At 43.9% G+C, this 21,102-nt stretch overlaps 1 protein-coding gene across 2 annotated transcripts in view; it reads right to left on the bottom strand.

The window, feature by feature from the left end:
* The window catches only part of TMEM233 (transmembrane protein 233), a 44,444-nt gene extending 23,562 nt beyond the window's left edge, over positions 1 to 20,882 (bottom strand). The window contains exon 1 of one of the 2 annotated variants that reach the window (XM_043901808.1): positions 20,536 to 20,882. In XM_043901808.1, the coding sequence (XP_043757743.1) occupies positions 20,536 to 20,721 (186 nt within the window). In that variant the 5' untranslated portion in view covers positions 20,722 to 20,882. The remainder of the gene's footprint in view (positions 1 to 20,535) is intronic. The other variant, XM_043901809.1, reaches the window with a different exon arrangement.
* Between the last annotated feature and the right edge of the window lie 220 nt (positions 20,883 to 21,102).

The following is a 21,102-nucleotide window of genomic DNA, read 5'->3' as shown; positions in this document are numbered from 1 at the left end:
GAGCCTAGGTCAGGGGACAGACTTAGGATGGGGTGACCTGAGAAGGCTGCCCTGAGGAAGCTGACATGTAAGCTGAGACAGGAAGAATGAGAAGTCACTGGCCACATGAGATGGACAGAGGAGAGGGCTCCCAGCAGAGGAAATGACCTAGACGAGGATGGAGGCCAGGAAAGGCGGCGGGGGGTAGGGTGGGGGAGGTGAACAGGGAGGAGGGCTCCTGGAGAACCTTGTCGGGGCCAGAACTTGAAGGCCACAGAAGGCCACAAAGTCTCTCCTTTGGAAGGCAAGGGGCGTCAATGATGGGGGGCCACTCAGGGGCTTCTGGTCCCATACCCCACACATGATTTATGCCCTCTGATCACAGACCACTATCAGACATCAGGAGCTTTCCAGAAGAGCAACTTCCCACTGAGGCATCAGTGACAGCTGAGGCCCCACTTGGTTACCAGTCCCAGTAACAGAAATGTGCCTTCTGAGCCGTACCAAGGAAGAAGGGGACTTAACAGCAGAACTTTGGATTTTTACTGGTCTTTTTTCCTTAATGCTGGGCAAAACCAAGAAGGAGAAAAGTTGGGTAAGGGAATGGGAACCCTACCAAAGTGTATTTAATAGCTCATTTGTTTTCACCTCCCTGCTGTTCCAGAAACTCTGGATACTTATCAGGCCCTTACCCTAAAATAATTCATGTCAGTCCATCCCACCTGGAAAAGGTATTTCCTTTTCTGTGTCAGAATCAATCCTAACCCCTTCCAGACCACTTTAACAACCTTGTGGCTTTTCCCTTTACAAGCCCCTGAGTCTTTCTCTTCCCTGGAACATTCTTCCAGTTTTGTCTGAATCTGTGTCACCTGAATTGCAGTTCCCAACATCACAATGAATTCTTCTCTTACTAGTACACAGCTCTTGGTGTGGCTCAGGGCTACTCACTCTGCTGCTTGTGGCCGTGTTGAGTATTTCTAACTGTGAGCTCCACCAGGGCGGACACCATGTCTCTCTTTACTCACCACTCCATTTCCAGGTGCCTAAAGGAGGACACTTAGTACTCCTTTAGTTCCCTTTGATGGGGTCAAAAAACCAAACAAATCCACCAGCAAAGCAAAACAGACACCAAAACAAAACAATCGACCAGCATAATTTTCTGACCAAGGCAACCTGTTATTTTGGTGCTGGCAGAACAAAGGGTAAACTGAGTCATCTAACTTTCCGTGTCAGAGTTCTGAAGGGTGGGCTTCTGCCCTAGAATGGCAGACACAGGTTTGCTGTCTGAATGACCAGAAGAAGGAATTTTCAGCTTGAGGTCAACATTTGTGAAGGAATTTTAGTCCTTTAGCCTTTACGTCATAAGTCAGAGTCACTGACAATTCTTCACCTAAATGGAGGCCACCCTCCCAGTATTTGTATGTGTGTATGTGAACTGTGCTCCACCCGATTTTATTACAGATGTTATACAACAGACAGACAGATCTTTAATATGGCAGTAAGTAAGTAAATAAGTAAAAGATGCTTACTCCTTGGAAGGAGAGTTATGACCAACCTAGACAGCATATTAAAAGGCAGAGACATTACTTTGCCAACAAAGGTCTGTCTAGTCAAGGCTATGATTTTTCCAGTGGTCATGTATGGATGTGAGAGTTGGACTATCACGAAAGCTAAGTGCCAAAGAATTGATGCTTTTGAACTGTGGTGTTGGAGGAGACTCTTGAGAGTCCCTTGGACTGCCAGGAGATCCAACAGGTCCATCTTAAAGGAGATCAGTCCTGGGTGTTCACTGGAAGGACTGATATTGAAGCTGAAACTCCAATATTTTGGCCACCTGATGCAAAGAACTGACTCACTGGAAAAGACCCTGATGCTGGGAAAGATTGAGTGCAGGAGGAGAAGGGGACGACAGAGGATGAGATGGTTGGATGGTATCACCGACTCAATGGACATGAGTTTGGGTAAACTCTGGGAGCTGGTGATGGACAGGGAGGCCTGGAGTGCTGCAGTTCATGGGGTTGCAGGGAGTCGGACACGACTGAACTGAACTGAACTAAGTATGTGTTAGTCACTCAGTCGTGTTCAACTCTGCGATCCCATGGACTGTAGCCCCCCAGGCTCCTCTGTCCATGAAATTCTCCAGGCAAGAATACTGGAGTGGGATGCCATGAACCCAAAGGAGAATAAAGCTTTGGAGGGATGAATCTGAATCTGTTTTCCTCCTCTGTAAAATGGGGATGATAGTACCTACAACACAGGTTGCTGGTGGGGCTTTATTGAGAAGAGTATAAAAGGGCCCAGCATCATCTCATGCAATTCTGAGAACAATGTAGAGAGGTCTGCATTAACATTCCTGTTGGAGAGGTGGGGAAACCCAGGCCCAGAGAAGTTAGTTGAAGGAATAGAGCCGACATTAGAATCCAGAGTTGAGTGCAGAGCCTGGACCCACTCAGTGCCTACCTTTGAAATCTACTGCCAGCCTAGGGTTCAAATGGCAAACCAAAGGAAAGAGAGGCTACAAGCAAAAAAAAAAAAGGTAGGGTTTCCCTAAAAACTTTGGAACACACAGTTAATTCCCTGCAACAAGTTTCACAAAGCAAGTGAAAGAAGCAAGGCCCAGACTATCCACCAAAGAAAAGATTTGCAAGTTAGAAATCTGATAAGGGACTCATATGCAGAATACACCAAGAACTCTTACAACTCAGCAAGAAAAAGACAATTTAAAATGGGCAAAGAATGTGAATAAAAAGCTCTCCAAATAAGATATACAAATAGCCAATAAGCACAAGAAAAGATGCTCAGTCTCATTAGTCTTTCAGTCAGTTCAGTCGCTCAGTCGTGTCCGACTCTTTGCGACTCCATGAATCGCAGCACGCCAGGCTTCCCTGTCCATCACCAACTCCTGGAGTTTACTCAAACTCATGCCCATCGAGTCGGTGATGCCATCTAGCCACCTCATCCTCTGTCGCCCTCTTCTCCTCCTGCCTCCAATCCCTCCCAGCATCAGAGTCTTTTCCAACGAGTCAACTCTTTGCATGAGGTGGCCAAAGTATTGGAGTTTCAGCTTCAGCATCAGTCCTTCCAATGAACACTCAGGACTGATCTCCTTTAGGATGGACTGGTTGGATCTCCTTGCAGTCCAAGGGACTCTCAACAGTCTTCTCCAACACCACAGTTCAAAAGCATCAATTTTTCGGTGCTCAGCTTTCTTCACAGTCCAACTCTCACATCCATACATGACCACTGGAAAAACCATAGCCTTGACCAGATGGACCTTTGTTGGCAAAGTAATGTCTCTGCTTTTTAATGTGCTGTCTAGGTTGTTCATAACTTTCCTTCCAAGAAGTGAGCGTCTTTTAATTTCACGGCTGCAGTCACCATCTGCAGTGATTTTGGAGCCCCCCCAAATAAAGTCTGATACTGTTTCCACTGTCTCCCGATCTATTTCCCATGAGGTGATGGGACCAGATGCCATGATCTTAGTTTTCTGAATGTTAAGCTTTAAGTCAACTTTTTCACTCTCCTCTTTCACTTTCATCAAGAGGCATTAGTCTTTAGGGAAATGCAAATCACAACAAGATACCTGCTAGAATGGCCAGAACGGTGAAGACAGGCAGTGGCAAGCATTACTGAGAAACTGGAACCTTCAGACACTGCTGGTGGGAAAGTAAAGTGGTGCAGTGGCTTTAGAAACAGGCTGGCAGATTCTTAAAAAGTTAAACAGAATTACTATACAACCCAGCAATTCCACTCTTAGGTATATGCCCAAGAAAATAGGAAGCCTATGTTCACATAGAAGGTGTATGTGAATATTCACAGCAGCATTATTCACAACAGCCTCCAAAACGGAATCAGCCCAAAATGTCCAACAACAAAGTGAATAAAACCCAAAATGTGGTATATTCAGTATTAAAAAGAAGGAAGTGCTGACATAAGCTACAGTGTGAATGAACCTTGAAAACACTGCACTGAGTCAAAGAAGCTGCTGGGGCCCAGGGCAGGCCAGCCTAAAACATGTTTTAATGGCATAATGGTTAATTTTGAATTAAAGTTACTAAAGAAATGGTCAATGCAAGAGGGACCCTTTGACCCCCCTTTCTGTCTCCCTGTAAGCAGGAAATAAAACTCACGTGGAAGGTGCAGGCTCTCCATCTGGAGGTAGAAAGATGCCCTTATTGACAGATACAGGGAATTCAGGCTGAGAAGCTTGTATAAACAAACTCTGCTACTTTTAAAATTTACCACCCAAGCCAAAATCCTGTTCAGATTCTTCACTAACTGAGCACCCCAAACCACGGTTTCTTTGTCCTGCTGCATTCTCACAAATTTACGGTTTGTCTGATATAAAAGCTGCCTTGCTTTGGCCACTTCTTTGGTCCTCTTCTAAAGACCTCTGTGCACACAAATTAAAATTTGTCTCTTTTTATTTTGTCTTGTGTCAATTTTATTATTAGGCCAGCCACAAGAACTCAAGAGGGATAGAGGGGGGAAATTTCCATTCCCTGACAAAGCCAAACACGAAAGATCACATATTGTATGATTCCATTTATGTGAAATAACCACAATAACTGATCAATTCAGTTGTCAGTCATGTCTGACTCTTTGCGACCCCATGAACTGCAGCACACCAGGCCTCCCTGTCCATCACCAATTCCTGGAGTTTACCCAAACTCATGTTCACCGAGTCGGTGATGCCAATCAACCATCTCATCCTCTGTTTTCCCCTTCTCCTCCCGCCTTCAATCTTTCCCAGCATCAGGGTCTTTTCAAATGAGTCAGTTCTTCACATCAAGTGGCCAAAGTATGGAGTTTCAGCTTCAGCATCAGTCCTTCCAATGAACACAGAACTGATCTCCTTCAGGATGGACTGGTTGGATCTCCTTGCAGTCCAAGGGCTTCTCAGGAGTCTTCTCCAGCACCACAGTTCAAAAGCATCAATTCTTCGGTGCTCAGCTTTCTTTATATTCCAACTGTCACATCCATACATGACTACTGGAAAAACCATAGCCCTGACTAGACGAACCTTTGTTGGCAAAGTAATGTCTCTGCCTTTTAATATGCTTTCTAGGTTGGTCATAACTTTCCTGCCAAGGAGTAAGCATCTTTTAATTTCATGGCCACAGTCACCATCTGCAGTGATTTTGGAGCCCCCCAAAATAACGTCAGCCATTGTTTCCACTGTTTCCCCATCTATTTGCCATGAAGTGATAGGGTGGATGCCATGATCTTAGTTTTCTGAATGGTGAGCTTTAAGTCAACTTTTTCACTCTCCTCTTTCACTTTCATCAAGAGGCTCTTTAGTTCTTCACTTTCTGCCATGAGGGTGGTGTCATCTGCATATCTGAGGTTATTGATATTTCTCATGGCAATCTTGATTCCAGCTTGTGCTTCCTCCAGCCCAGTGTTTCTCATGATGTACTCTGCATATAAGTTAAATAAGCAGGGTGACAATATATAGCCTTGACGTACTCCTTTTCCTATTTGGAACCAGTCTGTTGTTCTGTGTCTGGTTCTAACTGTTGCTTCCTGACCTGCATACAGATTTCCCAAGAGAAACTGATAGCCCCAGAAAACAGATTAGCTGTTGCCAACAATAACTGATAGACCCAGAAAACAGGTTAGTGGTTGCCAGGATCTGAGAGGAAAAGGGGTGGTGAGTGACTGCTAATAGGTGTGGGATTTTTTTTTTAGGGGTGGTGAGAATTTATTGGAATTAAATAGTGGTGATGATTGTATAACGTTGTGAATATACTAAAAATCACTAAGTTGTACACTGTATTGTTTTTAAAGAAACAAGACCTAGTGACAGAGCTTTTGTGCATTGAGGGCTCTAGTGGATTGATGATGGGGCTTAGAGAAACTGGTGGGATCTGGCAAGAGATGGTGGTGGGGTTGAGAATCAGCATGGGGGTGCCTGGTAGTTATCCTAGAGTCCATTGGAAGCAGAAGCCAGGCTTGCACATGTTAACAGAAGATTAGACTTTCGTGTGAGCATGTGAAAAACATCTAAAAATACAGACAGGAATTCTGCGGAGAGTTGATTTAGCAGGGAGGTATAAAAAGCCAGAGAAACCTGGGCTATTGTACATTAATGTAAGCCCCTTTTAAATGCACAGGTCATTTATGCCCAGGAAAACTGGGATCCAGACAAAAATAGATCTTAGTTCAGGGACAAAATTAGCTTTGAGTAATTGCTCTAGTTTGCAATGAGGGCTGAAGGAAGAGTAAACCAGGAACTGGTGCTAAGTCTGGGAGCGGGGTGGCTTGAGAGCAAAGCAAGGTAATGGTCTGTTAAGAGCTTGCATCTGACATTCCACTGGCTAACAGAGCCTGACCTTTCTATTTTGTGGCCTATTCTGGGGTTCCTTCCCCGGGGAGTTAAATCCATTTTAAGTGGATGACATAGATGTCATAGCATACATCCCGGGAACACACAAAGCTTATTGCACCCCAGGGCCTTTGCACTTTCTGGCTCTGTCCAGGTCTTTCTATGGCTGGCTAGTTATCACCCTTTTAGCCTTTGCCCATCACCCTTTCTAAAGTAGGTTCTCTTCACCACCTACCCCCACTAATCCTCCTCTCATACGTCCCTGTTTATTCTCTTCAGTGTCTATCACTCTGAAATGACTTTGTTTATGTGCTAACTTGTGTATGGTCTGTCTTCCCCGAATCATACGTTAAGTTGCCAGAGAGCTGAGACCTCGACCGCCTCATCTGACAAGCAAGGGAAGGCTGTGGTTGTCCTGTGGTTCTCATGGAGACTGGATAATCCTGTCCAATTTAGGGGCAGAGTAGACCCCTTTGACTGTGGATTTGAAGTGACATGCTCCATACAACTTGTCTGTTTTCTGTGTCTTATTTCTTAACTGGTTCAGAATTCTCAAGGACAAGAACAGTGTTCACTGAGAACCTATTAGCTCAGAGATGTCCAGAACGTCAGCTGTATAAAGCTAGCATGTATCTACCTGGTCCCCATTGTATCTGGCACATAGTAAGTGTACAAAAATTGTTGAATGAATGAACTGTGAGAACCCCTGCCCCCTGCGTTCTACCCTTGAGAAGCAATGGCTGAAAATTTCCCAGGTCCTATGGCTCCTTCTCTGAGGGTAGCAAACACACTCAAGTGATGTTTCTCTGTGTTGACTTAAAGCTCTCCTCCCTCATCTTCTCCCAGCTTTTCTCTATGAACTTCAGAGCTAACTGCCATGCATCCGGCTTCCTGCTGTGGTGGCGAGGAACAGCCATAAACAGAAGAGAAGGCTGGTGACCCAGGCTGCCTCTGTCTTCGGCCACGCAGATAATCTATTTGCCACATTCCTACCTCCTGTTTTCATTTGATTTGATAATGGATCTTAGACTTTGCCACAATCAAACACAAATATGGAAGAGATTTTTGGGGGCTCATGGGATATCTGAAAGGATGGAGCTGTCAGAGGAGTGTAATCTCCTCGGTTCTGTCTCATCACAACAAAAATTTGAAGCGATGGACGTTAAAGCCCTTGGCCTGTCACAGCTTTCAGACAGTCCATGTTATAGTTCTCAGACAGATCAGTTTTATTTAGAAAAAAAGAAGAAAATACATCCTTGAGGCATGAGGGCATGACGACCCAAAAGATGCAAAGAGAGCGAGCGAGTGTGCGCAGGCGGAAAACTGAGAGACCCCCGGCCCTTTGGCACCTCTTTTTATGTTTTTTCCTTCCCTTGGGCCTGCCCTATGTAAATTGGGCCAGCCAGGAGTGCTGTTTGTTCTACCTGAGGTCCTCACTCAGGTCCTTGGACCTTCCTTTGTTCTATTTTCGTGGGCTTTTCCCTTCCTTGTCTTTTAGCCACCGCCATTCTGGACTCCTGTTTCCTATTGTAACTACCTAACAGAGCCATCATCTCTGGTGTCTGCTATTTCCTTCTCTTGGTAGATCCTTACTGAAGAGACAGTGTGGAAAAATATTACGGATCACATGTTCTTCAAAAGCATGAAAGACTCATCTCAGAAGCATCAGGTACCCTCACTACATGGGTAAGGGAACAAACAGGTGGACTTAGCTATGGAAACCAGTATGGAGGGTCTTAAAAAAATTAAAAATAGAACCACTACATGAGGGCTTCCCTGGTGGCTCCGTGGTGAAGAGTCCACCTGCTAATGCAGGAGACACAGGCTCTACCCCTGGTCCAGGAAGACCCCATATGCCTTGGAGCAACTAAGCCTATATACCACAACTATTGAGCCTATGCTCGAAAGCCAGGAAACTTCAACTACTGGGCCTGCGCACCGAGCTGCTAAAGCCTACGCGCCCTAGAGCCTGTGCTCCACAAGAGATGCCACCACTATGAGAAGCCTGCACACTGCAACTAGACAGTAGCCTCTGCTTGCCACAACTAGAGAAAAGCCCGTGTAGCAATGAAAATCCAGCACAGCTAAAAATAAATAAAATTATTTATTAAATAAATAAATAAAAATGTTAAAACATTCTGTATCACCCTGGTAGTTCAGCTGGTAAAGAATTTGCCTACAATGGAGGAGATCCTGGGTCGACCCCTGGGTTGGGAAGATCCCCTGGAGGAGGGCATGGCAACCCACTCCAGTACTTTTGCCTGGAGAATTCCCAGGGACAGAGGGGCCTGGTGCGCTACAGTCCATGGGGTCGCAAAGAGTCGGACACGACTGAGCAATTAAGCACAACACAGCACAGCATACTTGGAGAAAGAACTACTACCTGATACAATTCCACTTGTGGGGACACATCCACAGGGAATGAAAGCAGGATCCTGAAGGGACATCTGCACTCTCATCTGCATAGCAGCGTTATTCACAAAAGCCAACATATGGAAGCAACCTAAGGGACCATCAACTGATGAATGCATAAAGAAGATGTGGTACATATACACATACAATGGAACGCTATTCGGCCTGGAGAAAGAAGGAAATCCTGCCATATGCAACAATATAGATGGACCTTGAGGGAATTATGCTAAGTGAGATAAGTCAAGCAAAAAAAGACAAACACTTTATGATATCACTTACATGTGGAATCTAAAAAAGGCAAAGTCACAAAAACAGAGGGTAGAGTGGTGGTTACTAGGGGCTGGGAGCTGGGGAACAGGAGAGATGTTAAGTGTACAAACTTGCAACTGGTAGAAGAGTAAGTCCTGGGGACCTAATCACAGCATAGAGATTATAGACAATACTGTATATAAACATCAGACTCTAAATATCTAAGATCTAAGAGACCAGATCTTAATTATTCCCACCATGAGAAAAGAAAATTATGTGACATAATAGAGGTGTTAACTAATGCTACAATGGCATCATATTGCAATACAGAAATGTATCATACCAGAGTGATGTGCACGACAAACTTCCACAAAATTACATGCCAACTAGATTTCAAAAAAAATATTTTAAAGTAGGCTTATATTAGTGCAGGCAAGCTTCTGCTTAGGTAAAAACCCAGTAAAACTCAGAACCAAAATAACTAAACTGCTGATATTTTCCAATCATTTCTTTTGGGCAGGAACTGTGCTAAGCTGTGGTTTCTCTGTCCTTAGAGATTCTCAAGACTAGAACACATCAGAATAAAAAAAACATTTGTCTTAAGTGAACGATAGAGCTGACAGTTTCAGCTTGATAAGAACAAATGATTTAGAAGTAGAACCACCTTTCAATGTGGAAAAGAATTCTCTTGTTATCACTCCTTCCTCCTCCTTGCTAAAGGTTTGCAGTATCTTTAGGAAAATACTTATTTCAGACTAGAAATAAGGTCTAAACATTTATTATAGAAAAAGTAAAAACTTATTATAGTAAAATCTGAAGTTATAATAGCCAAAGGTTACCAAGATTTACCAAGAATCCTGCAAATATTGGGGCTTCCCTGGTGGCTCAAGATGGTCAAGAATCTGGGGAAGGGATGTGGGAGGGGGGTTCAGGATCAGGAACACATGTACACCCACGGCTGATTCATGTCAATGTATGGCAAAACCCACTACAATACTGTAATTAGCCTCCAATTAAAAAAAAGATGGTCAGGAATCTGCCTGCAATGCTGGAGACTTGGGTTGGGAAGATCCCCTGGAGAAGAGATGGCAACCCATTCCAATATTCTTGCCTGGAAAATTCCAGGGACAGAAGGGCCTGGCAGGCTACAGTCCATGGGGTCGCAAAGAGTTGGATACAACTGAGCGACTAAGCACAGAGAACAGATAGCGATAAACAATGTTGTGGTTGTTTCAGGTGAGCAGCAGAGGGACACAGCCAGACACATACATGTAGATGTGCGAACACTTTTAATTGATAAAGACAGCGCAATCTTATCGTGTATACCACTTTACAGTCGCCCCCCTCACTTTATCTTTTACTTTCAACATTCCCCTGTATCATAAAAATTCTTCACAAACATGATTCTAATAAAATATTCTATGTTTTAAATGAATGTATTATAATTTACTTAGTCACACTCCTCTGTTGGAATCACTATTTATCTCCATCTTCAAATTTTCACATTTAAACCACAACAGTGACAAATATTAATTAAGCAATTATTCTGAGCCAGGCACCATGATTCATGTTTATTAACTCACTTTATAATTCATTTCATCACTAATGCTCAGATGAACATCTAATATATAGTGTTATTCCTCTCCATTTAATTTTTAAAAATTTTAATCTCTTGGTGAAGCTTTCTTTGTATAGCTCTTGCTTATTTCCTATGTTTATTTCTAGTATTTAACATTTTTATTTGCTATTTGTGACTATGCCCATATTTTGATCTACTGAGTCACCAATACTGAACTCCTAATTTTAGAATGTGTTTTCTTTTCTTTAAAACATCTATTCTGTCTTTCAAAACCAGCCTCATCTTCACTATTCCTTTATCTCTGGTACATATTTGGCCAATGGTAAGTAAGTAAGGTTTTCTCCCTTTCAGCCTCTCTCTCTGTTCCTCCCTCCCTCTTCTCTCTCACACACACATACACACTCACATACCTGTGCAAACTTAACATCAATGCCTAAACATAATCTGAGATACTTAAATGTCCAGGTGTAACAATTCACTTTACATAGATCAGTACTGTCTTAGATCCCAGACTCCTAGATAGTAAGTTCCATCAAAACAGTTTGATGGATACGGGCACTCAGTAAATATTTTTAGTAATAATGCTTGAGTTTTCAGAGGACTCTGGAATTTGTTTTGGTTTTGCTTGTTCCTAAGTTTCTTTGCCTAAAGGTAGTGCTGGGGATTCAAAGACTAGACTTTCAGATCATAAGGCATGTTTCCTCATCATCACCATTCATCCATTCAAGATGGTCTGTCATCTTCTTGGGCTTCTGGGCTGTTGCTCTTCATAAATATCTTCATGGACAAGTGAAGAATTGTCCTTTTGCCTATCACTAAAATAAAACTAGAGAGAAATTCTGCCAGGCTTGATTGAGAGTATTATACAAACGCTTCTTATATGGATGAGGCAAGTCTATTCAAAGAAAAAGCTCCCAGGACATCAAAGCTGTGTTCCTATCAAAGGGCAAATCTAGCTATCTGATTTTAATGCTTCAAGAGGCCAGACTGTGAACTTTATGGTGGTGATGACCGTCATGTTTGACTTCTGTCCACTAGGGTCACCTTTGCAAGCCTTGTTTCTTCATGGATAAGTGGAAATAACAGCTTTCTTGTGTATCTCCCTGGAATTTTGAGAAACAAGTAGAATTGTATCCATGTGAAAATGCTTTGAGAAGTAAATACTTATGGACAAATGTAATAATAATGGCAATACCACAGTGTCAAAATTATCCAGAACAAAGAACAAATGAAATTATCAGAAGAGGGAGGTAACTATAGGGGGTGTACTTTAGTTTGGGGAATAGAAGGCATGAGATAAGGGATAAAAGAAACAAGAGAGTCAAGTTTCTGAATTCCATATGTAGGAAAAAAGATAATGAGAGAGCAAGACCATCAGCCAGAGTCTGGTTAGTGAGATCCATTACAAATATGTGTTGAGCACAATATAAAAAAAAAATCAAAAAATGAGATCTAAATAGATATTTCTTCAAAGGAGACATACAAATGGCCAATAGGCACATGAAAAGTTGCTCAACATTGCTAATTACTGTATAAATGTAAATCAAAACTACAATGAGGTATAATCTCATACCACTCAGAATGGCCATCATCAAAAGGTCTGCAGATAATAAATGCTGGACAGTGTGCAGAAAAGGGAACCCTCTTACACTGTTGGTGGGAATGTAAACTGGTGCAACCACTATGGAGAAGAGTACGGAGGTTCCTTAAAAAATTAAAAATAGAACTAACATATGATCCAGCAATCATACTCCTGGGCATATATCTGGAAAAGATAAAAACTCTAATTCAAAAAGATACATGCACCTCAATGTTCATAGCAGCACTACTTACAACAGCCAAGGCATGGAAGAAACCTAAATGTCCATCAACAGATGAATGGGTAAAGATGTGGTGTGTGTATACACACACACAGAGATGTACAGATGTAATGGAATATTACTGAGCCATAAAAAGAACGAAATAATGCCATCTGCAGCAGTATGGATGGACCTAGAGATGATCACACTAGGTATCTGAAGTCAGACAGAGAAAGACAAACACTATTTATCACTTATGTGTAGGAGTTTTAAAAAATGATACAAGTGAACTTATATATAAAATAGAAAGAGACTCACAGACATAGAAAACAAACTTATAGCTATGAAAGGGGAAAATTGGGAATCTGGGTTTAACAGATGCACACTACTATAACATAATACACAGAAGAACTGTACAAAAAAGATCTTCGTGACTCAGATAAACACAATGGTGTGATCACTCACCTAGAGCCAGACATCCTGGAGTGCGAAGTTAAGTGGGCCTTAGGAAGCATCACTACAAAGCTAGTGGAGGTGATAGAATTTCAGTTGAGCTATTTCAAATCCTAAATGATGATGTTGTGAAAGTGCTGCACTCAATATGCCAGAAAATTTGGAAAACTCAGCAGTGCCCACAGGACTGGAAAAGATCAGTCTTCATTCCAATCCCAAAGAAAGGCAATGGCAAAGGATGTTCAAATTACCACACAATTGCACTCATCTCACACGCAAGTAAAGTAATGCTCCAAGCCAGACTTCAACAGTACGTGAACCATGAACTTCCAGATGTTCAAGTTTTAGAAAAGGCAGAGGAACCAGAGATCAAACTGCCAACATCTGCTGGATCATCAAAAAGGCAAGAGAGTTCCTGAAAAACATCTACTTCTGCTTTATGGACTACACCAAAGCCTTTGACTGTGTGGATCACAACAAACTGTGGAAAACTCTTAAAGAGATGGGAATACCAGACCACCTGACCTGCCTCCTGAGAAACCTGTATGCAGGTCAAGAAGCAACAGTTAGAACTGGACATGGAACAACAGGCTGGTTCCAAATCGCAAAAGGAGTACATCAAGGCTGTATATTGTCACCCTGCTTATTTAACTTACATGCAGAGTACATCACACGAAATGCCAGGCAGGATGAAGTACAAGCTGGAGTCAAGATTGCCGGGAGAAATATCAATAACCTCAGATACACAGATGACACTACCCTTATGGCAGAAAATGAAGAACGAAACAGCCTCTTGATGAAAGTGAGAGAGAGTGAAAAAGTTGGCTTAAAACACAACATTCAGAAAACTAAGATCATGGCATCTGGTCCCATCACTTCAAGGCAAATAGATGGGGAAACAATGGAAACAGTGAGAGACTTTATTTTCGGGGGCTCCAAAATCACTGCAGATGGTGACTGCAGCCATGAAATTAAGAGATGCTTGCTCCTTTCAAGAAAAGCTATGACCAACCTAGACAGCATATTAAAAAGCAGAGACACTACTTTGCCAACAAAGGTCCCTCTAGTCAAAGCTATGGTGTCTCCAGTAGTCATGTATGGATATGAGAGTTGGACTATAAAGAAAGCTGAGCACCGAAGAAATGATGCTTTTGAACTGTGGTGTTGCAGAAGACTCTTGAGAGTCCCTTGGACTGCAAGGAGATCAAACCAGTCAATCCTAAAGGAGATCAACCTGAACATTCATTGGAAGGACTGATACTGAAGCTGAAACTCCAATACTTTGGCTACTTGATGCGAAGAACTGACTCATTGGAAAAGACCCTGATGCTAGGAAAGACTGAAAGCAGGAAGAGAAGGGGACAACAGAGAATAAGATGGTTGGATGGCATCACCAACTCGATGGACATGAGTCTGAGTAAACTCCAGGCGTTGGTGATGGACAGGGAGGCCTGGCGTGCTGCAGTCATGGGGTTGTAAAGAGTTGGAAACAACTGAGCGACTGAACTGAACTATATATAAATGAGATAAAGAAAGACCTATTATATTGCACAAGGAACTATATTAAACATCTTGTAATAACCTATAATGGAAAAAAGTCTGAAAAAGAATATATACATACACACACAGACACACACACACATATATATACACATACATAAAACTGAATCACTTTGCTGTATACCTGAAACTTTATAAATCAACTATACCTCAATAAAAAAAATAAAAGGACATGATCTGATCAGGAAAAAAAAAACCCATTTTGCTGGGAAAAAGGTGGAGAGGTGGGTCTCCACACACGAACGTTAGTGAGGGAACTCTATTCTTGTTCTATCAACAGTGGGTCAACTCAATAAAAGGAGAACCAATGTATCACTAAGAACAGTATTTTTGTGTTCTGTGGCATATCAGCCTTAGAATCAAAAGATGCTTGGCAACATGCTTAGTAAATGCACCATGCTACATTTTCTGACCAAGAGCCACAAGAAACAGTGGTTGGTCCAAGGTTTCAGGAGACTCCCAAGGAAAGGAAACAGTACACTTTTGCTTAACGTAGTATTTGTGTTCTCAATCCACCCCTCCCATATTCCTTACTCCTTTTAAAAAAATAAACTCATTAATATTGGGCAGAACCAGTTGTTTGAGAAGCATGGTTTTAGAAAATCTGGTTTAATTCTTGAACTTGCAAAAATGGAAACTAGGTGTATACAGGTTCCTGCACTGAAAGCATCATACTTCTGGAAAAGCAGCTTTGAATTGAAGAAAATCAATTGAGAACAGAAACCAATTTCCAAAGGTGGATCCATTGGCCTGTGGTGTGGGAATGTTGGTGGGTGCCAGATGAGCCAGCGAAACTATCCTTGAGAAGTAAGCCTTGGCTAACTTCTCAGCAACCCTTGGCATTAGCCTGACTTTCCTGGATGTTTTTCAAGAAAGTTTTGGCAGAAATGCAGAACACAGAGGGGAAGAGAGGGCAATCCTCAGAGATAAAGGTAGGAACACATTTAGGCCTCTGGGGCCATTCATCCATCCATCCATTCATCAGACATACGTTACTTACTAACCATGTGCTCAGCATTGTGCTAAGTGCTACAGCCAACAGTGCAGCTTCAAGAGGCTCACGGTCACAAACTGTGCAAAGAAGGAAAAGTACTCTGAGAGAAAGCTACTCAAAGTGTAGGTTGAGGGGACACAACCTAGGGTGAGGGCAAGAGGGTAATCAAGGACTTCACAAAGGAGGCAGTTTTCCAGCTAAACTTTGAAAGAGGAGTGAAACCTGCATTTTAACAAGCTCCTCAAGAGGTTAAATTTTGAAAAGCACTGTTCTAGGATGTGAGTCCTCCTACCTGGCCTTCTCTTGAGGACTATTTAAAGGTGTCCTCCGAAGTCACCATTAAAATTCATTACAAGTCAGATGCAGTTTGCTTATAAATTCATGACAAACTGCACCTCAGCCATGGCATGTTTCACCAACTTATTTAACAGCTGCTGTTTTGTTACCTGGGCGATGTTTAACAACTCTAGGAGGGACTTTTCTTTCTTTTTTTCTTTTTAACAACAACCAACAACAAAAACATCTTTACTATGTAAATTTTCAAGCATATTAAAAAGCAACAGAACAATATACAAATCTCCATGTTCCCATAACCCAGCTTCAACAACCATTCATTAGTGGCCAATCTTGTTTTTATCTATATCTCCCATATTAGGTTATGAGAAAGTCATTATAAAATTTTATCAGTAAATTAAAATGACATTTAAAATGTGTTTTCTTTTCTAGGAACACACAGATTAACATCTTGTACCTCTAATAATCTAGGACTATTGAAAATATCTATTGAAAGGACCCCAATAGCGGTTTAAAATCTATATTCCGAAATTCCAAATGTCAGTGGCCACCCTCTGCCACATACTGAGAAAACTTATGAAAGTAGCCATCAAGGCAGGGGCAGCCTGGGACATGTGCATATCTAAAATCTATGGGTATCAATAACAAAGCTGTCCAACAAAGCCAACAAGCTTCAGGCAAGGTCTTTGTCCTGACCCAGGGATTGAACTCACATCTCCTACATTGCAGGCAGATGCTTTACCTTCTGAGAAACCAGGAAAGCCCAGTGAAGTGTGGAAGACTCTGGCATTTAGCAATAGTGCTCAGTAAATATTTGTTGAGTGAACAACCAATCTTTTTCCAGGGTAAAATTCATGTGGGCAGTCTCCACATTCCATCTTTCATATGGAATAAACAGATAGCCTGGAATGGGCAGGAGTACAACGAATGAAAACCACTCTGGGCTCCACTTTCCAAGTCGTGTGCCCCATCTGTATGGATGAGGGGTGCTATTTTCAAATTTACATATGTAATACGGGCTAGCAGTGATCCAGCCTGCAGGAAATTCATGAGATATGTCTCCCTGAAACTGAGTATAGCTTAAGCGTACTTTTTTTTTACATTTTTTTTTTAAGGTGGACCATTTGTAAAGTCTTTATTGAATTAGCTACAACATTGCTTCTGTTTCATGTTTTGATTTTTTTGGCTGTGAGGCTCCCTGGCCACAAATGGAAACTGCACCCCCTACAGTGGAAGGTGAAACCACTGGGACCACCAGGGAAGTCCCTAAATGCACTTTCAACAAATAGATTTTTAGTACTTGGGGAAGCAAAGACTTCCATGTCCCTGCTTCTGGCAATGTTTGACCCACCAATATTCTGACACGACAAGCCATACTATACCAACTCTCTTCAGTGGTGAACTCCTCACAACCCCCAGGACTCCCTTAGCTCTGCCTGGGATGGTGGAAAGACTGCAGATGCCAACAGCTTCAAGAACACTCTTCTCAAATGTGTATTTTTCAAAGAGGTTTTATGATTCCCTAGCACCTACTTCAACTTTGTGATTTGATAGAAGGCTTCTCAGACTTGATTTAATAAATAAAGATATTGATTGTTTTGAGTTTCCTGGCTCTTTTTACAGTTCTGGGAATGAATTACATTGAGGCTTGTCAATATTTATGTCAGTTTGCATTATCTCCCTGTATTTCTTGATTGGAATGCTACTGATGTTTGGGGTGGGTCAGTTCTTCATTGTGGGGACAGTCTCCAGCATTGTAGGATATTAATATTCTTAGCCCTTCCCCCCCAAATGCCTGTAGTGCCTCAAATCACTGATACACACAGATATTTCCCACATAGTTCCAAGCACCTCCATGGGGAATGGCACCCCTATTTAGTGCCTCGACTGATCACAAATTACAGATGACTGAGACTTGAAAATAGCCAGGACTGAACATCACCAGACTCCCCAGGGAAAGCATACACCTGGCAGTTGGTCAGCCATCCTCCTCCTATGCCCCCTTCCACTTCCTCTTTATCCTTTAGAGTCTTTATTATGAAACCTGTCAAACTGAGGTCTGCACTGTTTCAAAGGGAAAATGCTTCCAGTACCTTAGAGGCAGCACAATTTGGAGGGTGTAGGAAGCTTAGTTTGACGTTAGTTTGACGTTCTGTTTGTTTTCATACACGACATATGATGTATCCAAGCCCCAAATCTATCCATCTGTCTGCCAGTTATTGCCTGTACCAAGTGCAACGCTGGTGGCTTAACACACTTTTATTCTCTTTTATCCTTACAACATTTTTGCCACCTCTTAAAATGCTTTTTACATTCTCATTTTCTAGATGAAGAAGCCAACACTTTAAAAGGGTATACATAAAGCTGATCCACTTCGTTGTACAGTAGAAACTAACACAACACTATAAAGCAATTATACTTCAGCAAAAAAAAGGTATGAAATTTGGTCAGTAAACTTTCTGATTCCAATATCTATTTTCTGACAATAGGATGGTCTCTTGCTGTAAATCAAGTGAAAAAAAAATCTTGCGGGAGAGAATGGAGATAGGAGGGCCAGAAAAAGGTTTCTATTCAAAGCACATAGAAGTCTTATCCCCCAGGACACACCAAGTGGCATCATTAGCGTTCAACCTGTCACCACCAGCTGGAGTTCCAGCTCATCTCAGATGAATGTGGGATGGGGGGGAGCGGGGGAGCCTCTGCAGGCAGTTTTCTACTTGGCACTGGAAAAGGAGTAAATTGGCTGTTGATTCATTAATAAACCAGGATAGAGTGTGGGCACTAATACCAGTCAGTTCTCTGCTACTGCCTAGAGAATGTGGCTGCTACACCTCCCCTTCCTGCTTGGCTGCAAAAAACCATCCAAGACAGGATATCTCAGGAGAGGAAGGAAGAAAGGAAACTGACTGGTTGGTCCTAAGGAAACTGATACGGTGGTTCAAGGGTTCCAGCATGGGATAAAGTAGCAGGAGAACAGACATTGTGACCCATTAACACCATTCATACAATCATTCATTCATTCACTTTGCAATATTTATTGGGCAACTACCACTAGCCAGATTTTCTTCTAGGTGAAGTTACAACAACAAAAAAACAAATACCCCTGCCCTCATAGAGCTTATATTCTAGTGAGGGGACACAGACAATAAGCATATTAATACATGGAATAATATATCAGACAGAGACTACTCTGAGCAAAAAATTGCAGGAGAATAGAGCTTGCGAGTGTGTGTGTGTGGGGGGGGGGGGGGTAGGGAGGTTGATTTTAAAACAGTAATCAGAGAGGCTCTCAGTAAGTGACATGTGAGTAAAGATCTAAAAGCACCACCATGCTGGGCCCTGTTCCAAGAGGTTCCCACTTTATCTCATTAACACAACCACCCTGAGAAATATGGCTATGATTATCCCCACTTCACAGACCAAGAGGCTGAGGTGAAGAGAGATGCAGTGATATCCGGAGATCACACAGCTAATACATGATGGAACTAGGATTTGAACCCAAGTAGTCTGAAGTTCAGCGGCTGAACCCTTGAATGTTGGTGCAGACAGCCTACAAATGGGGTATGAGAGAGGGCAAGCTGTGAGTGCAAATGAAGCCTCCGTGTGCACCCAGGAAGCCAGTACAGTGCCACCCATGGGCAACTGTGGCTGGACTTGCAGGGGGGAAGCAGGTAGAGGCTCTCAATCTTTACCGAGTTTACGGGGGACTCTCCCGATCTGCGGCTGGGGAGCTGGGTCTGGCAAGGTGGGTGGGTGGGGGAGGGAGCTCGCTGCAAGGGTTGTCCTGGGCCAGCTGCCCCAGTCTATAAGGTTAGGACCTCACCAGAGCTCCTCACCCTCCTGGGTTCTCACAGAGCTCCCACCTGGGCAGCTGAAGAAGGTAGTGGAAGTGAGGGCAGGAAGTAGCACCAGCAGCTTCTACTGCAGAGAGAGGCGCAGAGTTCGCGGAGGTCAGCACAAAGGGCGAGCTGCAGGTGCAGGAGTCCCCAGTGCATTCCGGGGCCTAAAGGGGCGCCTGGGAGCCTTCGGGGAATGGCAAGAGAGGTGCAGAGAGACGCGACTGAGCGACTGAACTGAAGAGAGGCGCAGATAGGGTCCCTGTGCAGCAAGTGTGAGAGGAACAACTAGCGCTGGGATAGAGGAAAAGAGGGGAGAGCGCGCACATTGTTGCCGAGAGCGGCACAGGGGGCGCCAAAGAAATGCCTGGAGAGGGAGCAAGCTCACTGGAATAGAGGGACCAAGAGGTGAAGAAGGGTCGGCTGGCGGAGGAAGAAGTGCAAAGGAGCTGGTGTCCCAGAGAGGGCGTGCTGAAGTGTGGGACCAGGGGTCGAGAAGACGCTGGGAATCGCTTAGGGACCCTCAGAGAGTGGCCGGGGCGGCACCCCCGGCGCAGCAAAGACAAGACTATGTGCTAAAATAAATAGAGACGGTGCTGCCGCTTGAGACCCGGAGCGGCAAGGAGGGCGCAGAGCCTGCGCGCTCAGAGAATGGGGCGCGCTGTTGCTTTAAGAGTGGTGCGCTTTGAGGCACCCAAGTGCCCAAGTGGATGGGCGCCCAAGAATGTCGGAGGAGGCCAGGAGGGAAGCCGGGAAGTCCAAGGAAGAACTTGCTCGGGTTGGAGAGAATACACAGCACTGCTGGAAGTGGAAAGCCGCCCGGGTGAGGCTTGGTCAGGGTTCTGAGTACCACCGGGAGCACAAAGGCGGCGCTGATGGTTGGAGGAAGAGTGTGGAGAGTCTGAGAAAGGTGAGCAGAGGACAGAAAAGCCCCGTGCCCTGGGCAGTGAGGAAGGGAGCGGTGAAGAGGGGAGAGTGTGAGGAGTCCCCACGAGGGGGTTCTGCCACTCGGGTCTTCTGTGCCTGGCTGCTGCAGGTTCTAATTTACTCACCATGATGGAGAAGACTAAAGCCACGATGTTGATGGGGTACGCAGGGCAAAAACACGCGACAATGGCAAGCCACAGGTAGTTCTGGGGCTTGGGCACGTCCTCCTCGGTCTTGTCATCGTCGGTGTTGGCCTCAGGACTGCTGTCCAAAGCCCTCTTGAAGTCCGAGCTGGGAGCGTACTGAGACATGGGCGAGGTTGGCCGTGCCGGGAGGCGCAGGAGCGCACGGTCGGCGCAGTCTGGGGCTTTGGCCGCAGGCTCCTGGCGAGTCGCTGAAAAGCCAGTGGTGCGGGACTCCAGGGAGACGTAATCTCAACCCTTCTGCGCCCTCCACTTGCACCTGCCTGGGCTCAGGGACCCGGGCCAAGAGCCTCCAGCACTGGAGGGAGGGAGCGAGCGAGGGCGTGGGGGAGGCAGCAGGGAGGAGAGAAGGAGCCAGCCAGCCTGAGACACAGGGGAAAGGCACCCCTTGAGGACACACCCAGGGGCCATCAAGCAGACACAGCGACTTACAGGTTAAGGGTCTTACAGGGAAGGGAAAGGGAAGACCCTTTACATGGCAGACTGACT

Source organism: Cervus elaphus, chromosome 5 (genome assembly GCF_910594005.1).
Source record: "Cervus elaphus chromosome 5, mCerEla1.1, whole genome shotgun sequence".
Lineage (NCBI taxonomy): Eukaryota > Metazoa > Chordata > Mammalia > Artiodactyla > Cervidae > Cervus > Cervus elaphus.
The sequence above is the reverse complement of the archived record's forward strand: the minus strand, read 5'-3'. Positions and strand labels throughout refer to the sequence as shown.